This window comes from Prionailurus viverrinus, chromosome F1 (assembly GCF_022837055.1).
Source record: "Prionailurus viverrinus isolate Anna chromosome F1, UM_Priviv_1.0, whole genome shotgun sequence".
NCBI lineage: Eukaryota > Metazoa > Chordata > Mammalia > Carnivora > Felidae > Prionailurus > Prionailurus viverrinus.
In genome coordinates this window covers 21,115,225-21,138,210 of record NC_062577.1, presented here as the reverse complement: position 1 = coordinate 21,138,210, position 22,986 = coordinate 21,115,225, and the positions used below count along the sequence as shown (strand labels likewise).

At 35.5% G+C, this 22,986-nt stretch overlaps 1 protein-coding gene across 5 annotated transcripts in view; it reads right to left on the bottom strand.

Moving 5' to 3' along the window:
- EDEM3 (ER degradation enhancing alpha-mannosidase like protein 3) overlaps positions 1-22,986 on the bottom strand; it is a 71,102-nt gene that overhangs the window by 18,409 nt on the left and 29,707 nt on the right. For all 5 annotated transcript variants that reach the window (XM_047840733.1, XM_047840735.1, XM_047840734.1 and 2 more), the window contains 9 exons: positions 20,503-20,637; positions 18,133-18,238; positions 11,602-11,699; positions 9,938-10,063; positions 9,649-9,732; positions 7,687-7,770; positions 7,021-7,145; positions 1,329-1,494; positions 926-1,080 (listed from right to left, as the gene is read on the bottom strand). In XM_047840733.1, coding sequence (XP_047696689.1) covers positions 926-1,080; positions 1,329-1,494; positions 7,021-7,145; positions 7,687-7,770; positions 9,649-9,732; positions 9,938-10,063; positions 11,602-11,699; positions 18,133-18,238; positions 20,503-20,637 — 1,079 coding nt within the window. The remainder of the gene's footprint in view (positions 1-925; positions 1,081-1,328; positions 1,495-7,020; positions 7,146-7,686; positions 7,771-9,648; positions 9,733-9,937; positions 10,064-11,601; positions 11,700-18,132; positions 18,239-20,502; positions 20,638-22,986) is intronic.

The following is a 22,986-nucleotide window of genomic DNA, read 5'->3' as shown; positions in this document are numbered from 1 at the left end:
TCTTAGTCAACAGCCTTATAAACTATTTGAAGGTACAGGATAGGTTGGCTTGGGGATTTGTTATTACCGATTTCTCCCTTGAAAAACAGACTTTTCTCCCAATATTTTAAAAGTAAAACAATACTTCTATCAGTGAGTAACAATACTCAAAAATTTTTTTTAATTTATTAATGGCTTTGGGAAAAAATGAACTCATTAAGCCAAAAAAATTTATTTAAAAATCAAGAATAAGTACTTCATCAAAAAATAAAATCAATTAAAACAAAATCTAGGGGCGCCTGGGTGGCGCAGTCGGTTAAGCATCCGACTTCAGCCAGGTCACGATCTCGCGGTCCGTGAGTTCGAGCCCCGCGTCGGGCTCTGGGCTGATGGCTCAGAGCCTGGAGCCTGTTTCCGATTCTGTGTCTCCCTCTCTCTCTGCCCCTCCCCCGTTCATGCTCTATCTCTCTCTGTCCCAAAAATAAATAAACGTTGAAAAAAAAAAAAAAATTAAAAAAAAAAAAAAAAAACAAAATCTATACTTTCCTTATGTAGAAAACACAGTTAAAGGAAAAATATTTTTTAAGTATTTTCTACATATACAAGACATGTGGAAATGTCTGATGGAACTATTCTGGGTAAAAATGAACTACAGAAGTTAAAAACTACTATATGCCACCCACTGACCATTAATACTTAGTTCATTAAACAAAGATACACCATAATAAATTTCTGTAAGAAAATTTCCATAAGAAAAAGACATTACTGCAGAATAAACTTTTTCATATAACTTTACCAATGAATAACTTTTAATTACTGGTAACTATATGCTTCAATATTTTTGGTCTAAGTAAACGTCTTTTTGGCTGTTACATGTTCCTTACATTCTCTATCATTTACGAACAATTAACTTTAATATTAACAAATATAAAATAATACATCTTACACTCTGATGATGCCTCTAGGACAGCTCTTATCCACCACATTTTTCAAGGGTTCACGAATGCTCTGAGCATACAACGGATCATTAGGGAAGAGAATCTGAGTGTTTGGACAAGTCCAATCAAAATTACTGTCATCCAGTTCTGTATATTCTGAAGTCTACAATATAAAAGAATGTTATGTAAATAAAAATAATTATTTTACTTAACATTACAGCTTGCTCAAATGAAACATTAAATGAAATATAAGAATATATAGGATGCAATAAAGGAGACAAAGAAAATATCAAGTGTACTTTTCCTCCTACCATACATATATTTATTGAATTCTATGCACAGATTACTTTTCACTTGGAAAAATAAACACATAAAAGACAATAAAACATTTAATTAAAAAACATAACCTACTGTATTCTTCTTAGAGATGCTTTGATTTGTAGTAGAGAGCCAAAGAGGTAACAGATGAGCTTCTGTTGTAAAGATGTAATCTTCTATGTCAAAGATAATGTCTTCTTTATCGGCAAATAACAGGTAAAGATATTTAAACATCTCAGCCAAGAAGAAAGAATCCATTCTAAAATAAAAGGTCATAATTAAATCTTAGAACATAAAAATATTCAAATACCAACTATCTGAAAGCCAAAGAGTCAAGGTCAATAAACATGTCTATATCAATTTAGATGTCCAAAGTACTACAGAATCCATCTATCCCCCGGTGGTAATAGTCTTGACTCCAAGCATATTCCAAGGAAATGACAAAGACCAGAGGGACTGCCTACCACACAGGCACACTAAATCTTGTCAATGGTGCAGACAAGATTTTCCTATTGGCCTTCCAATGAAGGAGAGTTTTCCATTTCTTCTACAGAGAAGCAACAAGAGGGAGGTAATGCAGATGAAACTTTACTAGTAAGAGCCATACAAGAATTGTCAATTAATATTAATTAAATTGGATAAAGTAATACAATTTTGATGGAGTTCATGATATAGACACTTAAGTTATATACAAGAAGGTTTTAAGGTAAAGGAAATCATTTCTTTTTTTTTTTTTTTTTTTCAACGTTTATTTATTTTTGGGACAGAGAGAGACAGAGCATGAATGGGGGAGGGGCAGAGAGAGAGGGAGACACAGAATCGGAAACAGGCTCCAGGCTCTGAGCCATCAGCCCAGAGCCCGACGCGGGGCTCGAACTCGCGGACCGCGAGATCGTGACCTGGCTGAAGTCGGACGCTTAACCGACTGCGCCACCCAGGCGCCCCAAAGGAAATCATTTCTAAAAAATTACAAGAAAAAAGTACAACACAAAATCACAGGGACTATGATTCTAACTGTAAATATTTAAATACCTGTCAAGAAGGGAATATAGAACAAAGGGAATAAAAATATAAATATATATGACTTTACAAATGATTCAATGTTATAATGTTTTAATAAACATTTTAAAGAAAAGCTTTTAATAAAATCAAAAGTGGCAGAAAAAGCACAGCTGTTAGATGTAGTTACAGTAACATGAAATTTCATTACACTTACTACCTCCCAAAGAGTCCTAGGTTTTGGTGGTAATAACTTGTGGCTTACTGGACAGATGACATAGTTTTACATCTCCTGCCAAGCACAAGTCCTGGCACACAGTAGGCACTCAATAAACGTTTACTAAATCAAATGAAACTTTTAGCAGTATTACAAAAAGAATGAACTAGAGAGGCAATGGAACACAGTGATAAGAACACAGGCTCTGGAAAAAGAAAAGGCCTTTCACTGACTAGCTGTGTAATCATGGGGATATTATATAAGGACTGTGAGTTTCAGTTTATTTTTTTGTAAAGGACATAACAATACCTGCCTAACACTGGGGTGAAGACTAAATGAGATACTCTAAGTCCATTATTTAGCATAGCAGCTGGCATATGTATAAGCTCAGAACACAGCTATCCTTATTTTTCCTACACATCAATGATGTTTCATTTTTGGATGACTTTCATTACTCACTTGTAATGTCACAAAAATTTTTGAACATTTTGTAGTTAATCTTTTCAGAATAGATAAAACATACCCTGTCAACCTGCAATATACTTATGATAACGGACAGTTACTATCATGAAAAAATGTTAGCTTGAGAAGTATAGACTGATGAACACAGTGTTGACTTGTGGTGAATTGTAGAACTGATTATGAAACAAATGATTTGGAAACATTTAGAAAAGAATGGAGACATGATAGATCACTACAGTATGAGTTGGGTAAAGCTAGCAAACTGGGTATCTTATCATATAATCTCATTTGTATTAAAAAATCATTGGGGTGCCTGGGTGGCTCAGTCAGTTAAGCATCCGACTCTTGATTTCAGTTCAGGTCATGATCTCACACAGTTCATGAGTCCGAGCCCCACGTTGGCCTCTGTGCTGACAGCACAGAGCCTGCTTGGGATTCATCCCCTTCTCTTTGTATCTTTCTCAAATATAAATAAAAATAAAAGTAAAAAAAAAAACCCAGAAATGCAAACATATATGCAATAAAACTGTCTGGAAGACTGTTTATCAAATTGCCAACAATGGTTATCTTAGGGCTGGCAAGTAAGGGAAGTGTCTTAGCAAAGATTTTCATATTATTATTTTTTTAAATTTTCTTTTTACATTTATTTAGTTTTGAGAGACAAAGAGAGACAGCGTGAGCAGGGGAGGGGCAAAGAGAGAGGGAGACACAGAATCCGAAGCAGGCTCCAGGCTCCGAGCTGTCAGCACAGAGCCTGATGTGGGGCCCAAACCCACGAACCGTGAGATCATGACCTGGGCCAAAGTCGGATGCTTAACTGACTGAGCCACACAGGCGCCCCTTGATTTCAGTTCAGGTCATGATCTCACACAGTTCATGAGTTCGAGCCCCAGGTTGGGCTTTGCGCTGACAGCATGGAGCCTGCTTGGGATTCATCTCCTTCTCTTTCTTTGTATCTTTCTCAAATATAAATAAAAATAACAGTAAAAAAAACCAAAAAACAAAAAACAAATGCAAACATACATGCAATAAAACCGTCTGGAAGACTATCAAATTGCCAACCGTGGTTATCTTAGGGTGGGCATGTAGGGGAAGTGTCTTAGCGAAGATTTTCATATTATTTTTGCATTTAAATTCTTTCCAGTGATCATTATTATAAAGAAAATACAGATAGTCCCATTCTGAAAATTGTGTGTGTGTGTGTGTGTGTGCACACGCGCGCGTGTGCACATGGGCGCAGGGACACTGGTGAGCCAGGTGACAGCACTGGTAGATCTGTAAAGGAATAAGCAACCAAATGCAAAGAGCTTGTAACCTGCAAACTCTCAAGTTCCACACCATAAGGTACACTGGTCTTGGTCCTAACCAGAATTCTTCCTGGCAATTTAGATGGAAATTTTCTAAGGTACACTTAAACTGCAGCCCACTGAACTTAGGTAATATGTTAGATGACTAAGATGAGATTCAAGCTCTCTTTTAGGTCTAGAAACACATACACATACACACACCCCAACAAAACCAAATTTTGCTGAGGTAAGTATAAAGTTCTAAGTTTACACTAAAGAAAAAAAATCATTTACTCAAAAGTAGGGTGGAGAATACCCATTTGTCAGCAGGCCACAAGTAACTGAGGTTAATTGGCTACAAGTTCACCGTGAGGTGAATATAATAAAGCTGCTAAAAAATCTAAAGCACATCTAATAACACAGAATGATGAGGATTAGTACTTCTCAACCGTTCGTTCGGCCAACTGCCTAAAAGATCCAATGCTGTCCTCAATGCTGTCATGAGGAACAGAGTTGATGAAGCAGTGATCCTCAATTGAATAGAGGGTGTAAACCCATCAGCCCCTCAGAAAATTAGCAACCTTACAACTGTTCTTAACAGTGATGTTTTTGCCAGGCACATCTTAAGTGTGATTAATTATGGACTTGTTATTTTAAGAGATACTCTATATTTTGGAATATGAAATCAGATTAGGGCAAAGGTAGTGGTAAAAGGTCTAGAAACAACGTCATGTAAGGAATATTCACTGGGGAAAAAAAGAAGAATGTTAAATTTAGAAAACTAGAACTCTCTCAACAGGATAAATCATGTCTTCCTCTGTAATTCTTCAACCTGTTACCCCTTTTTTCCACCACAGCACAAATCACATGGTTGCAATTATGTCTTTATACACCTATCTTCTCCACTAACTGTTAAGTCATGGGAGGGCAGGAATTAATTCTAATTTCTTTTTCCATCCCCACACCTAAGTGTGGTGCCTGGCATAAAGAAGGTATTTAATTATTGTTCCTTGAATGAACTGCCAGAATAGCATGGTGTTCAAGAGCTTCGTGTTCTTAGAGTTCAAGTGTTGATGGGAATCTGGACTTAACTTTACTAATGTGTGACCTTAGGTAAGTTCCCCAATTTCTCTGTGCCTCAGCTTCTTCATCTATAAAATGAAGATTATAGTAGAAATTACACTTCAGAGAGTTCAAGATCAAATGAGTTAAACACAGAAAGTGCTTAATCAGAAGAGTGCGTGCCTGGGTGGCTCAGTTGGTTAAGCATCCAACTCTTGATATCAGCTCAAGTCATGATCTCACGGTTGTGAGATCGAGTCCTGCACTGGGGCTCCATGCTCAGTGAGGAGCCTGCCTGGGATCTGGGATTCTTGCTCCCTCTCCACGCCCCCGCTGTGCTTGCATACCATCTCTCACTCTCTCTCAAAAAAAAAAAAAAAAAAAAAAAAAAAAAAAAAAAAGAGCACCCAGAAGGTGGGAAGCAGTGAATAAATGTTAAAAACAAATACACAGCCTATTTGCTTTCATTTCTTGCTGGTATCTGCATGCCAGTTTCTAAAAACCTAACCAGTTTTCATCAGCTATGATCAGGGAAGTAGGTCCCAAGCCTCATTAATTTTTTTTTTTAATTTTTTTTTTCAACGTTTTTTATTTATTTTTGGGACAGAGAGAGACAGAGCATGAACGGGGGAGGGGCAGAGAGAGAGGGAGACACAGAATCGGAAACAGGCTCCAGGCTCCGAGCCATCAGCCCAGAGCCCGACGCGGGGCTCGAACTCACGGACTGCGAGATCGTGACCTGGCTGAAGTCGGACGCTTAACCGACTGCGCCACCCAGGCGCCCCAGCCTCATTAATTATTATCTAAATACTCGGAGTGAAGGACTAAGGGATAACTCCGAGTAGATGACGAGTGCTGTGTCTCACCTGCCTCTAGTCCCTCTGCCTCAAAGTCCTTTTAGTACTTCTTCCTAACCCTTGTTCATCCTTCAAGATACAAGAACCTCCAGTGGTCTTCCAGTGACCGTCACATCCCAATTTGCATTTCATGTCCCTTTAATGTTTCACAGCACTTACACAATGTTTTAAAATTTATTTACCCATCCATTCTCAGTGATTCAAAGATGGAAAAGACATGTTTTCCTATCTTTAATCCTCAAAAACTAGTATAACTCTGGCATATAAGACACCTCATAAATGCCTATGGAATGAACATTTGCTAACCAAATAAACTTTAGTGTTCATTAGAAATGTGTTGCTATGTTCTGGACAGTTAAAATAACTGGAATGTTAGTGACTATCACAGTAACCAAAGTATGCTTTTTATAGCTTATTTCATGCCATCTACATCTATCAGTAACCAATGAAACAGAAACTGCCAGTGGTCTTCCCTAGCCTCCAAACCGGCAACAGAATAAGAATATACATTAACCACGATACTACTTTGAGGAATTCTTGACATATATCATAATTCAGATCATTCATCATCCTGGTAACAGTTTTTATATTATGTAAACTGTCAGAAATTAACACAGAACACCCCATTTCTAATACTAACGTTCTGATATTTAATAATCATTTGTTCATCTGTGTAAAAATCATTTGAGCACCTACTATATGCCAGGCACTATGATAAAAATACAAACTTTTCAAACAATTTTAAATCAGCCTATTCAAGAGAGTTTAGAAATTAAACACAACGAACTAAGTTTTGCATCTTCAAATACCCTTTGTAAAGCTTATCTTAATTCTACCTAAGAGTCCTATTTTGTGTTGCTGTAAGTTACCCTGAGGAAAGGGAATGTTAGGAATTGTTTTACCTGTCCTCATGACTTCCAGTACGAACATCCTTCATGGCAGCAAATCCGCAAGGCACTCTAGCATATTTATTTAAATTTTCAATAAGTGTTTTCCCTACTTCAAGGTAGTAAGGATCTCCTGTAGCCTATTAAAAAGGAGAATATATGTATACATATATATAGCTTATATATTACCATACACCCACTCATTTATCAGATATTTATTGAGTACCTACTAGGTGCTTAGGCATTGTATCAGGCACTGGAACACAGGTTACATAGAACTTAGCTCTGAAAATAAGCCATGGATCTGCTTTATGGAATTTCTTAAACACACAACTGGAAAGCTGTCCAACTATATATCTCAACCCTTAGATAAAATTTTTAATGCCCAGAAAGGTGGCCTGATTAAAGAAAGGTAAGAGACATGCTTTAGAAAGCAGCTCTCAAATATAAAACTCTACATAGAAATGTTTATACAAGTATTTTGAAAAGACAAAAAACTTAGATGTCAATTCTTACATCTTTCAGTAACTATGGACTAGATGAATGAAAACTGTAACATATCCAATCATTATAACATTAAACAAGCAGTCTGAAAACCCAATTACTATTATAAGATAGTGAGATACCCAACACAAAATGGGTGTTAAACAGCAAACAAAAAAAAGAGGTAAAATAGCTTACTTTGTACAAGAAGTAGGTACTTTCTGCAAATTCTGGTCTTAAAGGATGTTGAGCCCAATGTACCCTGAAATCTGTCGTAAATGCCTGGACAAAACAACATACAAATAGGTACAGTAATGTGAGTTAAAAAATAAACAAGTGACTCCAGAGTATATAATAGCACATGAATTAGACCACAAACAATTTAAAAATAATTAAAATATTGATAACTTTCATCTACAAAATGAAAATTTTCATCACTTAAAATCCCAATTCATTTTTGGTAAGGTGCTATTTTTACCAATTAAATGTAATTATTTTTGTAAATGATCATTCTGGCTATTAGGAAGCTTAGAGAAAACTATGAAACTCAATAATGCCACTACATGGGCCTTTGTGTTTTCTTTTTCCTTATCTCCATTTTCCCCTCTTAAGTCCCTAGTTCTTATATTTCTATGTTGGCATTTTAGCATACACTTTCTTTTGTAACCTCAAATCCTCTGCAGAGTGAGACAGAGCATTAGTTAAAAACTACACTAGTCTCTTGGGGCGCCTGGGTGGCGCAGTCGGTTAAGCGTCCGACTTCAGCCAGGTCACGATCTCGCGGTCCGTGAGTTCGAGCCCCGCGTCAGGTTCTGGGCTGATGGCTCAGAGCCTGGAGCCTGTTTCCGATTCTGTGTCTCCCTCTCTCTCTGCCCCTCCCCCATTCATGCTCTGTCTCTCTCTGTCCCAAAAATAAATAAACGTTGAAAAAAAAAAAAAAAAAACTACACTAGTCTCACTTGAAATTATTCACTAACAGAGCCAACTGGTTAAAAAAAAAGATTAAGGGGAGCTTGGATGGCTCCATCAGTTGAGCATCCAACTTTGGCTCAGATCATGATCTCACATTCGTGTGTTCAAGCCCCGCATCAGGCTCTGTGCTGACAGCATAGAGCCTGGAGCCTTTGGATTCTGTCTCCCTGTCTCTCTCTGCCCCTCCCCTGCTTACACTCTGTTTCTGTCTCTCAAAAAAGAAAATAAAGTGTTAAAAAAAAGATTAAAATAAAACTAAAACTTTGTTTGTTAGCTTTTTTAAAAGTTTATTTTTAAAAGGGGGGAGGCAGAGAAAGAGGGGTAAGAGAATCCCAAGAAGGCTCCATGCTCAGTGCGGAGCCCGATGTAGGGCTCGATCTGAAAACCGTGAGATCATGACTTGAGCTGAAATCAAGAGTGGGATGCTTAACCAACTGAGCCACCCCAGCCCCCAAGACCAAAACCTTTCTGGGAACCAAATAAAACTTCATCTGGGTAAGACGTATTTATTTGAAATGTCAGTTTATTCAGAGTGAATGCAAATTTTCTACAATGCACAGTCCTACTTACTTGAAGGCTAATATAACTATACTTTCTAAAACAAACACTTTAGGAATGCTCAGATATCCCACAGTGTAGGGAGTAAGCAGCGACAGAACAAGGTCACACATGAGTTTGAAAATTTTTAATGGTACATTTCTGGAAAGCCAAAATGTGTGCTATTAAAATCTTGCCATATCAAGCTAGAAATAATATTACTAATATATAAAAACCAGGCAGTCTATGTGATCAGCAAGAGTATGTTCAATGTCTATCATTTTCATAAAATAAGCTTTAGAAAATAAAGAGTAAAAAAAAGTCTCTCTAGCTGATGGATATATGTGAAAGTTAGAACTAGACAATGCATATCTAATGGCATGGATTAGAAAGGCTGAAAAATACTAAATTGGGTTTTTGGGTTTTTTTACACAAAAGTCCAGCATTACCTTAAACTTGAGTTCTTCTGGTATATGAGAAAAAGGAAAAACATATATAACAGTTTATAAACCAAATATAAATGGATATACTATTTAACCGGGAAAAAACAGAAAAAGAGAATAAACCAACCCTGAAGATGACACTTGGTACATTATTAAATTAGCAAGTTACAGTATATATAAATTAGAATTCCAAAGATTATTTGCTTACCTCTGGTAGGAAATTGTGTTTTTTAATCACCTGATACAACATTTCATGAGTTTCAATGGCAGGTCTAATATCCCCCTTTAAGACCTAGAAGTCAACAATAACAACAAAATTATCTAATAAAATAGGAATTGATTTTATCTAGAGTCATTATATACATAGAAAAATGCACATTAATACATTTTAAAATGTGACTCCATTTTGGTAATTCCATTTTAGAGGTCACAAATGTACTTAGTCATTCTACGTTAATATTAAGAAAGTACAGTGTTTTGTTTTGGGGTTTTTTTACCTGCAAACCTGGAAAAAAGGCGAGCAAAGCATCCATCCAAGTCCGAGCATTGAGCATTGGCTTGTGGATATGCACATCAAGTAGGAGAGGTGGCTGGCTAATGTACCTCATTATGGCATCGTAATGCTAGAAGATCACAATACGTGTTCATGAAAGCAGATGAAAAAAGATGTACTACTCTAAAAACAGCATTTCGTTAAATCACGCTGTGAAGAAAGTAAAGCTGAATTTATATATAAATAAATTTACCAAGTAATTATGTAAATATTTAAGTTATTCTGTATGGGAATCTTTCTAAAATATATATACTCCCCTGTGTTAATTCTGATACAGAATATTAAAGACTATAGTTAATATAAGATCTTCGGAGGGGAACAGATCTGAACATCCCATCCCTGATGGGATGTCTTTTATGTTCTTAAAAACTCTTTTTTCCCCTTCTTTTATCTTCCTCCCTTAGATATTTCTCAGCTTTGACAATAACAAGTTGAGCTGTTAGTCAATGAATGGTAATGAGCCAACAAAAATAATCTGTTCTTGTTCACCTCAAGAAAATCTTGTAGTAATCTAATAAACAATATATGATAGTGTTTTTTAAAGTATTCAATCGATAACTTATTATTGGGTCTCTTATTGGTTTTTCCTAACTTGTATATTATTTAATGACCATTACTGAGTATCTGCTAGATGCTGAGACACGGCTGTAACACTTCATATGCCCTAGCTCATTTAATCCTTCCAATATCTCCATGAATGGTACTACTATTTCCATTTTATGGATAAGGAATAGAGACAGTGTAAAGTTACTTGCCCAAAGTCACAAAACCAGTGGTACAACCAGTGGTACAACCAGGATTAAATTCAGGTAGAGCAACTCCCATACTTCAGTCACTACACTGTACTGTCTCACAGTAATGTGGGTGAATCGATCGGTGCACAAACAAATTATAAATAATTTCAAAAAAACCCACAGTGATACAGCTGATGAGTTTGCTGTACTGATTTCATTTTGCTTCAATTACAAAGGCAATCCAATCAGGTTTAGTAATCCTTACCCTTCTCTCTTAAAACTATGCCTGTAATTCTGACCTAGACTTAAGACTTACAGACCTGCTTTTGAAATGAACACTCACTAGTTTCTCCTAGGTATCCAAAGCCCTGTATGCTTGATGTGATCAAGGAGTAGGTCAAACTTCCAAGTTTTCACAAAGAATTGGAATCCACAGGAAAAAAATAACTAGTAATTTATTCCAACAAATTCTCTTCATGCGTAGAAGATTAGGTAAAACTCAAATCTACCCATTTTATTACTTACTGGCAGATCTTAAAAACTTCTGATAAGAGATGAAAATGAAAACTTTTGTAATGAAAATGAAATTGAAATTAGTTTACAGTGAAAAACTTTGTAAACTAATTTTTGGAATTTATATAGTTTTGTCCTATCCCTGCCCAACATCATCAGGGAATACTGACACACACACACACACGTTTAAAAACAAATTATTTCTCAGATTGCCACTTAGATAATTGAGCTTCTATCAAAATCTGGCAAATAAAATAAAATTGGCTCTAAAAACAAATTATTTCTCAGATTGCCACTCAGATAATTGAGCTTCTATCAAAATCTGGCAAATAAAATTGGCTCTAAAATTGGATCAACTTACTGTATTAAATCTTTCCAGAAAACTGTCATCTCCAAGTAAGACATAGGCTTTCAATAGATATTCATAATATGAATCAATCCCTGCTCCAACTCCACTATCTATGGAAAAAATACACATAAACACAATTCTTTAAAAAGTCTTAAAATCTCTTTACAGAGTACAAGTGAGGATATTAGTACACTAAGAATGAAACACTGGTCTAAACATGAAATTGTGTTTACAGTAAAAATTCAACATTTACAGAAATATTAACCCTACTATTTGAATAACCGACAATTCCTTGCTGATGTTTGTATGTTTACAAAAAAAAAAAAAAAAAAAAGACTCTTACTTTGCAAAACTGGTTACATAAACCTTATTTAAAAGCAGGAGAGGTGCCTGGGTGGCTCAGTAGGTTAAGTGTCTGACTTCGGCTCAGGTCATGATCTCATACTTCATGAGTTCAAGCCCCATGTTGAGCTCTGTGTGACAGCTCAGAGCCTGGAGCCTGCTTCAGATTTTCTGTCTCTCTCTCTCTCTCTCTCTGCCCCATCCCTGCTCACACTCTGTCTCTGTCTCTCAAAAATGAATAGAAACATTAAAAAAACTAAAAAAAAAAAAAAAAAAAAAAAGCAGGAGATACTAGCTTTAAAAGAAGTTTTTCAAAGCTCATTTTCTTAGTGAGGAACTCCAAAGAGGAAATACTAGAGAGGACCACTGTGCAATTTTTAAAAAAAAAAATTATACCCTTAATCAGTAAGACATCATCTGTAGAGTTAGAGTAGATATGAAATCAAGACTGCAGCTGTTTAGAGGTATCAATTCTCCCCCCCCCCCCCCTTTTTAAGATTTTAAAGTAATCTCTACACCCAACATGGGGCTGGAACCTACAACCCCGAGATCAAGAGTTGCATGCTCTACTAAGCCAGACAGGCACCCCAATAGAGGTGACAATTCTAATTGCTGCACCTAGTGTGACTAGTGGCCTCTTCCCCCAAGATCATCATTAAAATGGACCAAATAAAGAAAATAAAAACCTGTAAGAAACCTCGCGGCAGGAGCAGGGAAGGTGGGGGAGAGGGTGGCCTTGGCCAGGAACAGAAGGCGGCCAGACATGGCTAAGAAAGTCAATCAGGTGGGAAACTGCTAGAGCTTTGCAGATGCTTCTGTCCCACCACTGTCATAAGACACAATGTCTCCTCCTATCCTTGCTACAACTCAGTCTATGTTTCAGGTATCCTCAGGGTAAAATCTGGGCATCATAGAAGCCCTGCATAAGGAACTGAACAAAAGAGTGGTGGACTAATTTTAGACATTCTTTCCCCTACTTTTCCCCACAACTGAGGCTAGTGAATTACAATCTAAATTATAATTACAATCTTACAAATCCCTATACCCAGGGAACACTCAACGTCAATTGAATCAGAATCTCTAGGAATCTACGCATCAGTGTTTTTAAAAAAAATTTCTTAGAATTCATCCCTAAGATCACTGAGGATGACAGGGATTGGAATCTGATCTTTCCACAGAGTAGGTGACAAAGAACATGAACTTGTAGGCCAAAAACATTTAAGAAGCATGACTTTCTAAAAATAAAAAGAATGTACTAGAATAAGAACTTATCAGAACAAGAAATAGAACAGGAACACCCGTTTTAAATCATTTAATTTTAGGGGCGCCTGGGTGGCTCAGTCGGTTAAGCATCCGACTTCAGCTCAGGTCACGATCTCGCGGTCCATGAGTTCGAGCCCCGCGGCGGGCTCTGGGCTGATGGCTCAGAGCCTGGAGCCTGCTTCCGGTTCTGTGTCTCCCTCTCTCTCTGCCCCTCCCCTGTTCATGCTCTGTCTCTGTCTCAAAAACAAATAAACGTTAAAAAAAAATTAAAAAAAAAATTATTTAATTTTAAAATTAGTCAAATAGGGGCACCTGGGTGGCACAGTCAGTTATGCGTCCAACTCTTGATCTTGGCTTGGGTCGTGATCTCACAGTTTGTGAGTTCAAGGCCTGCATGGGGCTCTGCACTGATGGTGTGGAGCCTGTTTGGGATTCTATCTCTCCTTCTCTCTGCTCCTTCCCTGCTTGTGCTCTCTTTCTCTCAAAATAAATAAATAAACTTTAAAATTTTTTAAAAAATTTAGCCTAACAAACATACTAAAGAGATAGGAAAGATATTAGCAGTAAAAAATAAGGAAAAAAAAAATTTTAAGTAAGTTCTCCACCCAACTTGGAGCTTGAACTCACAACCCTGAGATCAAGAGTCACATGCTGTATTGACTGAAATCAGCCAGGTGCCCCAACAAGAAAAAAATCTTTAATCGGGCAGAAACATATGGAATAAAAATACACAGTTAAAGTAACATAATAGATGGGATATACAGCAGAAAGGATGCAGTTGAGGAACACATGAGCCAACTGGAAGACCAGAAGCAACCTTCCAGAAGAAAGAAAAGGCAGGGGGGGAAAAATATACATATATATACAAATATATATGCATATATATGTATATATACAAATATATATACATATATATGCATATATATGTATATATATACAAATATATATACATATATATGCATATATATGTATATATACACAAATATATATACGTATATATATATATACATACAAAGGCTAAGACATACAGAGGATAGAAATAGAAGTGATTAAGATAATAGGAATTGCAACAAGACAAATAAAAATGAAAAGAACGTCTAAAAATAAGATGAAAAAAATAAAAAATAAGACCTGTTTTCAGCAATTAAAAACAAAAGATTTTAGGGGCGCCTGGGTGGCTCAGTTGGCTAAGCGTATGACTCTTGATTTTGGCTTAGGTCGTGATTTCACGGTTGTGGGATTGAGCCCCATGTCAAACTCTGTGCTGACAGTGGGGAGCCTGCTTGGGATTCTCTCTCTGCCCCCCTCCCAAATAAATAAACTTAAAAAAAAAAACAAAGATTTTAAGTAGAAAGGACCCATAGAATACCAAAAGGAGAGCTAAAGAATATTTTACATCTAAAACTATAGTGAAATTTTCAGAAAATTTTCTTTACATTCAATATTTTATTGTTTTTTAATTTTTAATGTTTATTTATTTTTGAGAGACAGAGACAGAGACAGAGAGAGAGAGAGAGAGAGAGAGAGAAAACACAAGTGGGGGAGGGGCAGAGAGAGAGGGAGACACAGAATCTAAAGCAGGTTTCCAGGCTTTGAGCTGTCAGCACAGAGCCCGACACAGGGATCCAACCCACGAACTGTGAGATCATGACCTGAGCCAAAGTCGGACGCTTAACAGACTGAGCCACCCAGGCACCCCTCTTTGCATTCAATATTCTTAATCTTCGAGAAAGAAAGAGTAGATCATACACACAAGGGCATAAAAATCAGAATAATATCAGATTTTTTAGCAGGATGTAAGAAGACAATAGAGTTGTATTTTTTTTTTTAATTTTTTTTTTTTTTAACGTTTATTTATTTTTGGGACAGAGAGAGACAGAGCATGAATGGGGGAGGGGCAGAGAGAGAGGGAGACACAGAATTGGAAACAGGCTCCAGGCTCTGAGCCATCAGCCCAGAGCCTGACGCGGGGCTCGAACTCACGGACCGCGAGATCGTGACCTGGCTGAAGTCGGACGCTTAACCGACTGCGCCACCCAGGCGCCCCAATGTATTTTTAAAGACTTGAAGGAAAAGAACTTAAACAGAAAATTATATACAGCCAAACCTTCACTCAAATACGAAAACATAATAAAATGACTGTCAGGCATTAAAGGCCTCAGTAGCTATTAAAGCTACTGAAAGCAGGAATAATTACTTAAATAAGAAGAGAGGCAAATCTAACAGATGTTGCGAGCAATATACAAAGTACAAGTGAGCAAATATCTTGACGGTCTGTTACCTTTAAAGGAAAAGGAGGGTAGCACTAAGACCAAAAGAAAAAAGAACACATTCAGAGTGAATAAGAACCAACTACATAATATCAATATAATGGGAAATGGGGGGTGGGGCGAGCCGAGACAGAGACAGGAGAACATGCTAAAGTCCATGTCTTACTAGAAGGTAAATATAAGTTTCATTTAATAACAAAAAGATAAAGAGAAAACACACTGATTAAAGTGGAACACATTGAAATTACAATTAAGATAGTATAAGCCCAAATATATTAAAAATAGAAGTAAATGTGAATGGACTGAAATCACCAATTAAAAGACAAGACAAATTGGCTTTTACAAACCTATACATTTTATAAGAGTTATAGCATGAGCACCTGCAAAGACTCAAAGTAAAAGGATAGAAAAAACACTCATCAGGCAATTAAACAATATAAAGCTGATGGAGCTGTACTGCTATCAGATTAAACAGACTAAAAGACAAAAAGCATTATTAGAGATGATCACTGCATAATGATGGAAGGGTCAACCAAGAAGAGAGCAATTTTAAATGTATGCACCCAATAAAATAGACCAGTGCACCAATAGAACTATAGGCAGATGTTAGTCCATTATCTTTGTCAGAAACGTTATCCACCTTTCTTAATTCTTGAGAGTTCAAGCAAACAAAATCAGCAAAGATCTGAACAAATTAAGCAAATTGATATATATAGATATCTACATACAACAATTAGAAAATACACACTTTTTTAAGCAAAATGTTCACAAAAACTGGCTATGTTCCAGGCCAAAAAGAAAATGTCAGTAAATTTCAAAGGATAGTTGTCACATAGATCATAAGTATCACATAGGTATCAACACTATTTTTTTTTTATAAAGTGAGGTTTTTTTAAGTTTATTTATTTTGAGAGAGAGAGAAACCCAAGCAAGCTCCACACTCTCAAAGCAGCACCCAACTCTGGGCTCAATCCCATAAACTGCGAGATCATGACCTGAGTCAAAATCAAGAGTTGGATGCTTAACCAACTGAGCCACCCAGGTGCCCCTCAATAATATTTTTTAAAAGCACAACTGAGTAGAAAATGGACAAAATACAAAAACATCAATATCAAAAAAAAAAAAAAAAAAAGGAAACCTATATGACCACTAAATACGAAGAGGTGTTAAACATCATCAATGGTCAAAGAAATACAAATGAAACCACAATGGGAAATCATTTTATACCCATTTTATTGCAAAATCGTTTTTGAGTCTGACAATACTCAATGGAGAGGATGTTAATTCGTGGGATCTCTTATATGTTGCTGATGGAAGTATAAAGTGGTGAAATGACTTTGGAAAACGATGTTGAAAACAATTTTGACATTATCTCCTAAAGCTGAACATTAATTTATCCTGTGATCTAAAACTTCCACTCCTACATATATAGCCAAGAAAAACTCTTAAACATGTACAACAGGAGAAACATAAAAAATATTCACAGCACTATTATTCACAACAGTAAAATCCTGGAAACTATCTAAATACTTAGACTGTGGTTCATTCATCCAATAAAATATTAGACAGCAGTCAAAATAAAATGAAATATGCCTTCATGTAATAATATACATGAATCTTAGCAAAATCATATTAAGTGAAAGAGTCTCAAAAGCATACAGGACATAAGATTTTATAAAGTTTAAAACAAAGAAATGTACTTTTTAAGAATACATACAGATGCAACATAACTTTATTAAAAGCAAATCATCAGTCATAAGAATGATGACTATTTCAGTTAGAGAAGGCAGAGATGTGGGATTGCACAGGTAGAGAGTCAAGGACCATACGCAGAAGTGCATGTTGTCAAGTAATGGACGGCCCATTTGTAGGTCCTTACTACATTCTTAAAAATGACTAAGCAAAATGGGCCATGCATGGACCAATGATGAGTGTGTCATAAACCAAAAATTATGATTGAAAATTAATTCTGATGAATTTGCACTTCAGTTCCAAGCAGATTACACTGTTTTCTTTTTTTGTTTTGTTTTTAAATAGGCTCCATGCCCAATGTGGGGCTCCAAGTAAATTTAAAAAAAGAAACTGCAGAATTCTGAAGCCAGAATTCAGATTAGTTTCAGGAACCCTACAGACAAAATTTGGAAAAATCTTCTATAATACTAAATAGATAGTAAGTAAGATAATCTCCTTAGGAATATTCTAGTATATTTCCATTCATCTATGTTTTATAGGAGTGTCTTATAAAGATTCATTCATATTCTTTATATAACACTACATTTGGTTTGTTCAAATAACACTTGTCTCACGAGTCCAATTCATTTTAATAAGGGCTGGTGATAACATTAAATACAGATTTCCACTTAATGTGAGATGGCTGAGGTATTCTGATCCTCTAGTTCTCAAAGGAATAGTTCTAGTGTTTCATCTATACCCTATATCTATAATGCTATACCCAATAAAATATGAAACAAAACAGTAAGCCCATCTAGAGTAAGTGTGCTATTATTTGACACCAAAGAAGAAAATCAAGTTAAATTAGTTAAAATTCTAGAAAATCTGGTGAAAAACTATGCTTTATACTGTCCCAAAGATTATTTTAACCAATGAAAATCCTTTATTTCCCAAGCATTCTGAGTATATGAAGGCTTAAGAAGCCCGACTTACATACCTTTTCTTACCCAATCTCCAGTATGAATATTTATAGTCACGCCTACTAAATTACTACTTCGCTGTCTTTTTTCCCAGAGAAAATCAAGAGCTTTTCTTGCGTATTCCTATAATTAAAAAAAAGAAAAGCATACCTGAAGAACTATATGTCTCTGGAAAACAGGAGACAAAGAAACAAAAATCAAAGGCTCACAGCATATTTTAAGAAGTAAGTAAAATTCCTAAGATAAGATTTATTATATTAAACTTCCTTACAAATAAAATCTTGGCTTTTTTTTCTTTCAGCCAATCAAGTCTAGTTAAAAAGAACAGGTCTAAAAATGCTATTTAGTGGCAGTGATCTCACTTTGAGACCATCATGTTCATCTACTCTGATAGTGCAAGTTCACATTCACACATGTATTATTAAATTATATTAATTGCTGCCATAATTAAATGTACTTGCTAAAATAATGCCTATCATTTAAATACAAAGTGAAGATCTCCTTAGATAGTCTTATTTAGAGAATTAGAAGAGAATTTCAAAGTTCGTATGTCATCTTTGAAACACAAACAGGCATTTCAAGAGCCCACTTCTTAAATAGCATAAAACTTTGTTACTGAAGACCAAATATGTTAACTAGTATTCATTTGGCAATACCAAATTTATAACCTTATGATACCATTTTTTTCCATTTATTTTTACCCATTGGACACTAAATTAAAATAATTTCTGATCAAATTCTTGGCTTTGGATGAAAAAATGTTATAAAAGATAAAAGCAAAGGACATTACAGGAGAGTTAAAATTAATTTCAGAGCATGACTCTATTTAGCTTTGGAGAAGTACTTCTACAAAAGAAAAAAAATTGTTAAACCAATTTGCCACTTTGTAGATCTAAAAGGAGTGTAAAATAGTCTTAACTCTTGATTCAACTTATTTATGCTGATTTTTTAGAACAAAGCAGATTATGGCTTTAATTAAACACTAGAACTTCAGGGCCAGAAGTTTCAGAAAGATTCTATTTCCTTATTCCTATCTTACAGCTAAGAAAACAGGCCCAATGAAATCAAAGATTTATCCAAAGTTTAAACCTGAATTACAGGACAACTAATATGAGAATTCTTATCTCTTTATTAGATCAACACCAACAAACTTTTTCTGATAAGGGCCAAATACTAAATATTTTAGGCATTACGGGTTATACAGTCACTGTCACAATTACTCACCTCTATCACTGTAGCACAAATGGAGTCATAGACAAAAATAAATAAATAAGCATGGCTGTGTTTCAATAAAACTTTATTCACAAAAACAGGCAGTGGCTGGATTTGGCCCTGACTGTTGTTTGCCAACCCTATATTAGATCAATGCTCTGTCAACTGCATCAGGTTGCTTCTCTTACAATAAATTAACGTATAATCATAAGTTAAAAAGATCATAATTTTCAAGAGACTTACTCATAAATACAAAATCGACTAGTGGAAAGAGTATGGACTTTGTATTTAGAAAGACATGGATTCTAATTCCAATTCCACTCATTCACCTATTTGCTGTGCATCTTATCCTCTTTAAGTCTCACTTGCTCATCCTATACATGCATCAATATCTCAGAGTTTGTAGTTTGAATTAAGACAGTATGCAAAAATGACTATACTTTTCAATGAAAGGAAAATATGTCAGCAAAATACAAAATAAACACTAAACCAAACATACACATACACACAAAGACCACTTGACTTATTTTAATTACACTCAGATCCAATGTCTTTAAGTATTCCCTATTTCAGCTTGTTCTGTGTGCCATCTGCTGAATTTTTAAAAATTTTCCTAAATCATATGTTTGAAAAAGAGGGTATTTTGTGATACTATTGCACTATAGTGACATGCTTAAACATACAGATAAAATTAAAGGTGTGAGACACAGCTAGTCCACAACATATTACTTAGGGAATATTAAGTCTTTTAGATAAGAAATAACATTAACCTTGGAGTAAAAAACTTACAGCTATGACTCTGTCAAGACAAGAGTAAAAAGTTCACTGTGTTTCAGTGAAGCTTTCAGAAATGCAATAGACCATCTAGAAGTAGAATAAACAAAAAGACAGTTTTTCATATAAGACATTTGTGATATCAAATTCATAGAATATAGCTAAAAGTCTTCTAAGAATAGAGCTAAAAATTTATAGAAATGCAAAGTTGTATTTAACAAACAGCTACCTCACAATGACTTCTGGGGTTTTGACAAAAACCATGTGATGGAATCCAGACAAAAGTTCCTTAAACTAACAGTACTCCTCCAATTGATAATCCTCATACTTGACCAATGAAAAAAAGATATAAAGTTAGTTATGTCCAAAACCCAAGAAATCAAAGACTATGAAAAGCAAACCTCAAATATTGTTGCTCCTGTGAATCGACTTAAAGCAGCAAACTCAAGGATCAAGGTACCTGCACAAGCTGTACAGGTATCTGTCTCAGTTCCTGTCCGAGCTTCTGGTTTTCTGATACCAAACTTTAAATTAATCTAAATAAAATCAGAAGATTATCATTAGCAACTGTCAAGAGATAATGGCTTCTGGATAAGTGATTATTTTTCAATCAAGATTTTTCATCAAATCATGGAAAGAATTAATAAAATACCTAAACACTGAAATTTAATCTGATGATCTTTGTGACTTTCCAATTTAACATCTAGTGAAGTATATACTACCATACATATATTCATGGGGTAAGTTTTCATTTATGTCCTTCCTCAGTGAGACCAAAATTAAGTACCCATTTAAGAATTACATAGAGAAAATACCTTCCAAAACAATTTTATTCTCTGGACAGTTTAAACCAGTTAGTACAAGAATAGGATATTAGACTAGCCCTAAGAGAAATTCAGTTTAATTGAGAATTTGTGAAAAACCAGTACTATATTAGCCCTCCACAGTGAAAAAACTGATTAGGCATGGGGTGTATTTAAAAGATTAAAATTTTTGGGGCGCCTGGGTGGCGCAGTCGGTTAAGCGTCTGACTTCAGCCAGGTCACGATCTCGCGGTCCGTGAGTTCGAGCCCCGCGTCAGGCTCTGGGCTGATGGCTCAGAGCCTGGAGCCTGTTTCCGATTCTGTGTCTCCCTCTCTCTCTGCCCCTCCCCCGTTCATGCTTTGTCTCTCTCTGTCCCAAAAATAAATAAACGTTGAAAAAAAAAAAAATTTAAAAAAAAAAAATAAAAAATAAAAAAAATAAAATAAAAGATTAAAATTTTGTTTAAAGGCTTTAAAAGTTCTGAAACACAGTGTACAGCCTTGCTGATGGGCTATCAAACAACACAAAAAATTTTTTCCAAAGGAGGTTTTTTTTTTTTTTTTTTATAATTCAAAGACAACCACATTATACTACGTGATAAAACTGGGTGAACCAGAACCAAACTGACTAGACTCATGGTCTTCCACAGTCCAAATAAATAACAAAAGAGCAAGCATATGCCAAGATTTAGCGTAACAACAACAACAAAACAAATAAAAATCATGTTTCTAGATCACTTACTATTCAGACTCGTAAGGAGAAGTTCAAATAAATTTGTATTTCGACTTAGCTGCAGAAATCAATTGCTGGGTATGCCTATTACCTTAACAGTATCCAATCAACACTCTAGGAATACCTATGCATGAAGACAGGGATAATACCCACTCACCACCAATAAACAAATAACAAGAGTGAAACATAGGTGAGACACAGAGCAGATTGCTATGTTGGCCATTTACCTCACTTTGCAGAATGCCACTTAAGGCAAAATTTACCTCATGTTTCATGTGCTATTAGCCTAGCAGCATCTCTCTATCTCCACTCAAATTCATAATTATCTCTTTCATTTGTAATTCTGAAAGAATAAATGACTTTAGGTAGTTCTGAACCAAGAACCAGAATGGGAACCATCCCTTGTCCTTTCCATGTTACCTATATCTCTACCTACAGAATTAAAATTGAGAATAAACTTTAAAATTAATTTACATTAATTATGCTAAAGTAAAGTATAATAATTTTTATAAATATTTGCAGTAAGAGTCAACAGTGAAAATTATCTTCTGGTTAGTTCTAATTATTACAATCAACTGACCAATAGTTATCTACTACGTGCTGGGTATTACATTAAGACATAAAGTAACTGAAAAGATCCTTGTCCTCAGGGAGCTTAAAATCCAGACAGAGCAAATAAGACAGACATATAAATGGAGATGGTAACTAATAATGGAAAGTCAGAAGTAAGTGCCAAACAAATGGAACTGACAACAAATGCTAAGATCTAAAAATCAGAAGAAATATCATTGATATATAATAAAATATCACATAATTGGGGGTAGCTAAGGGCTAACAATGGCGAAGTCCAGAGTAGTAGTCATGGCAAAGCAAACAAAACAGGGGAAACATTTATATACTACTTTTAGTATCTTTCCTCTTAACAACAAAAAAGGAGGTATTTTGAATCACTGAAGTTCTGTACATTAAAAATATTTAAGATGTTTGTATACTGAATTATAATCTTTATTTATTGTTCCAAGATGATCTCTACAAAATGCTATAAAAGGACTATTTCTTAATACAGCTATTTATAGTATCATATCATTTCAATCTCGTATGTTGAAGGTGAGTGTTACTAAACAACTTTCAAATGCAAAATCTCCAGGGGGCACTACTATTTCTACAAGACAAGAAAGAAGCGTTGAGTGCCTTTTTTGCTAATGGAAATCCTACTGCTGACTTTTGCTCTAGAGGCTAGATAAGCTCCACTCCTGACTAGATCTCAAAAGATCTCAAAAGAGGGCACTGGTAGTAGCATCCATTTAGTCATGAAGAAGTCAGAAGCAAGGAGCTTACTGCCCCTTATC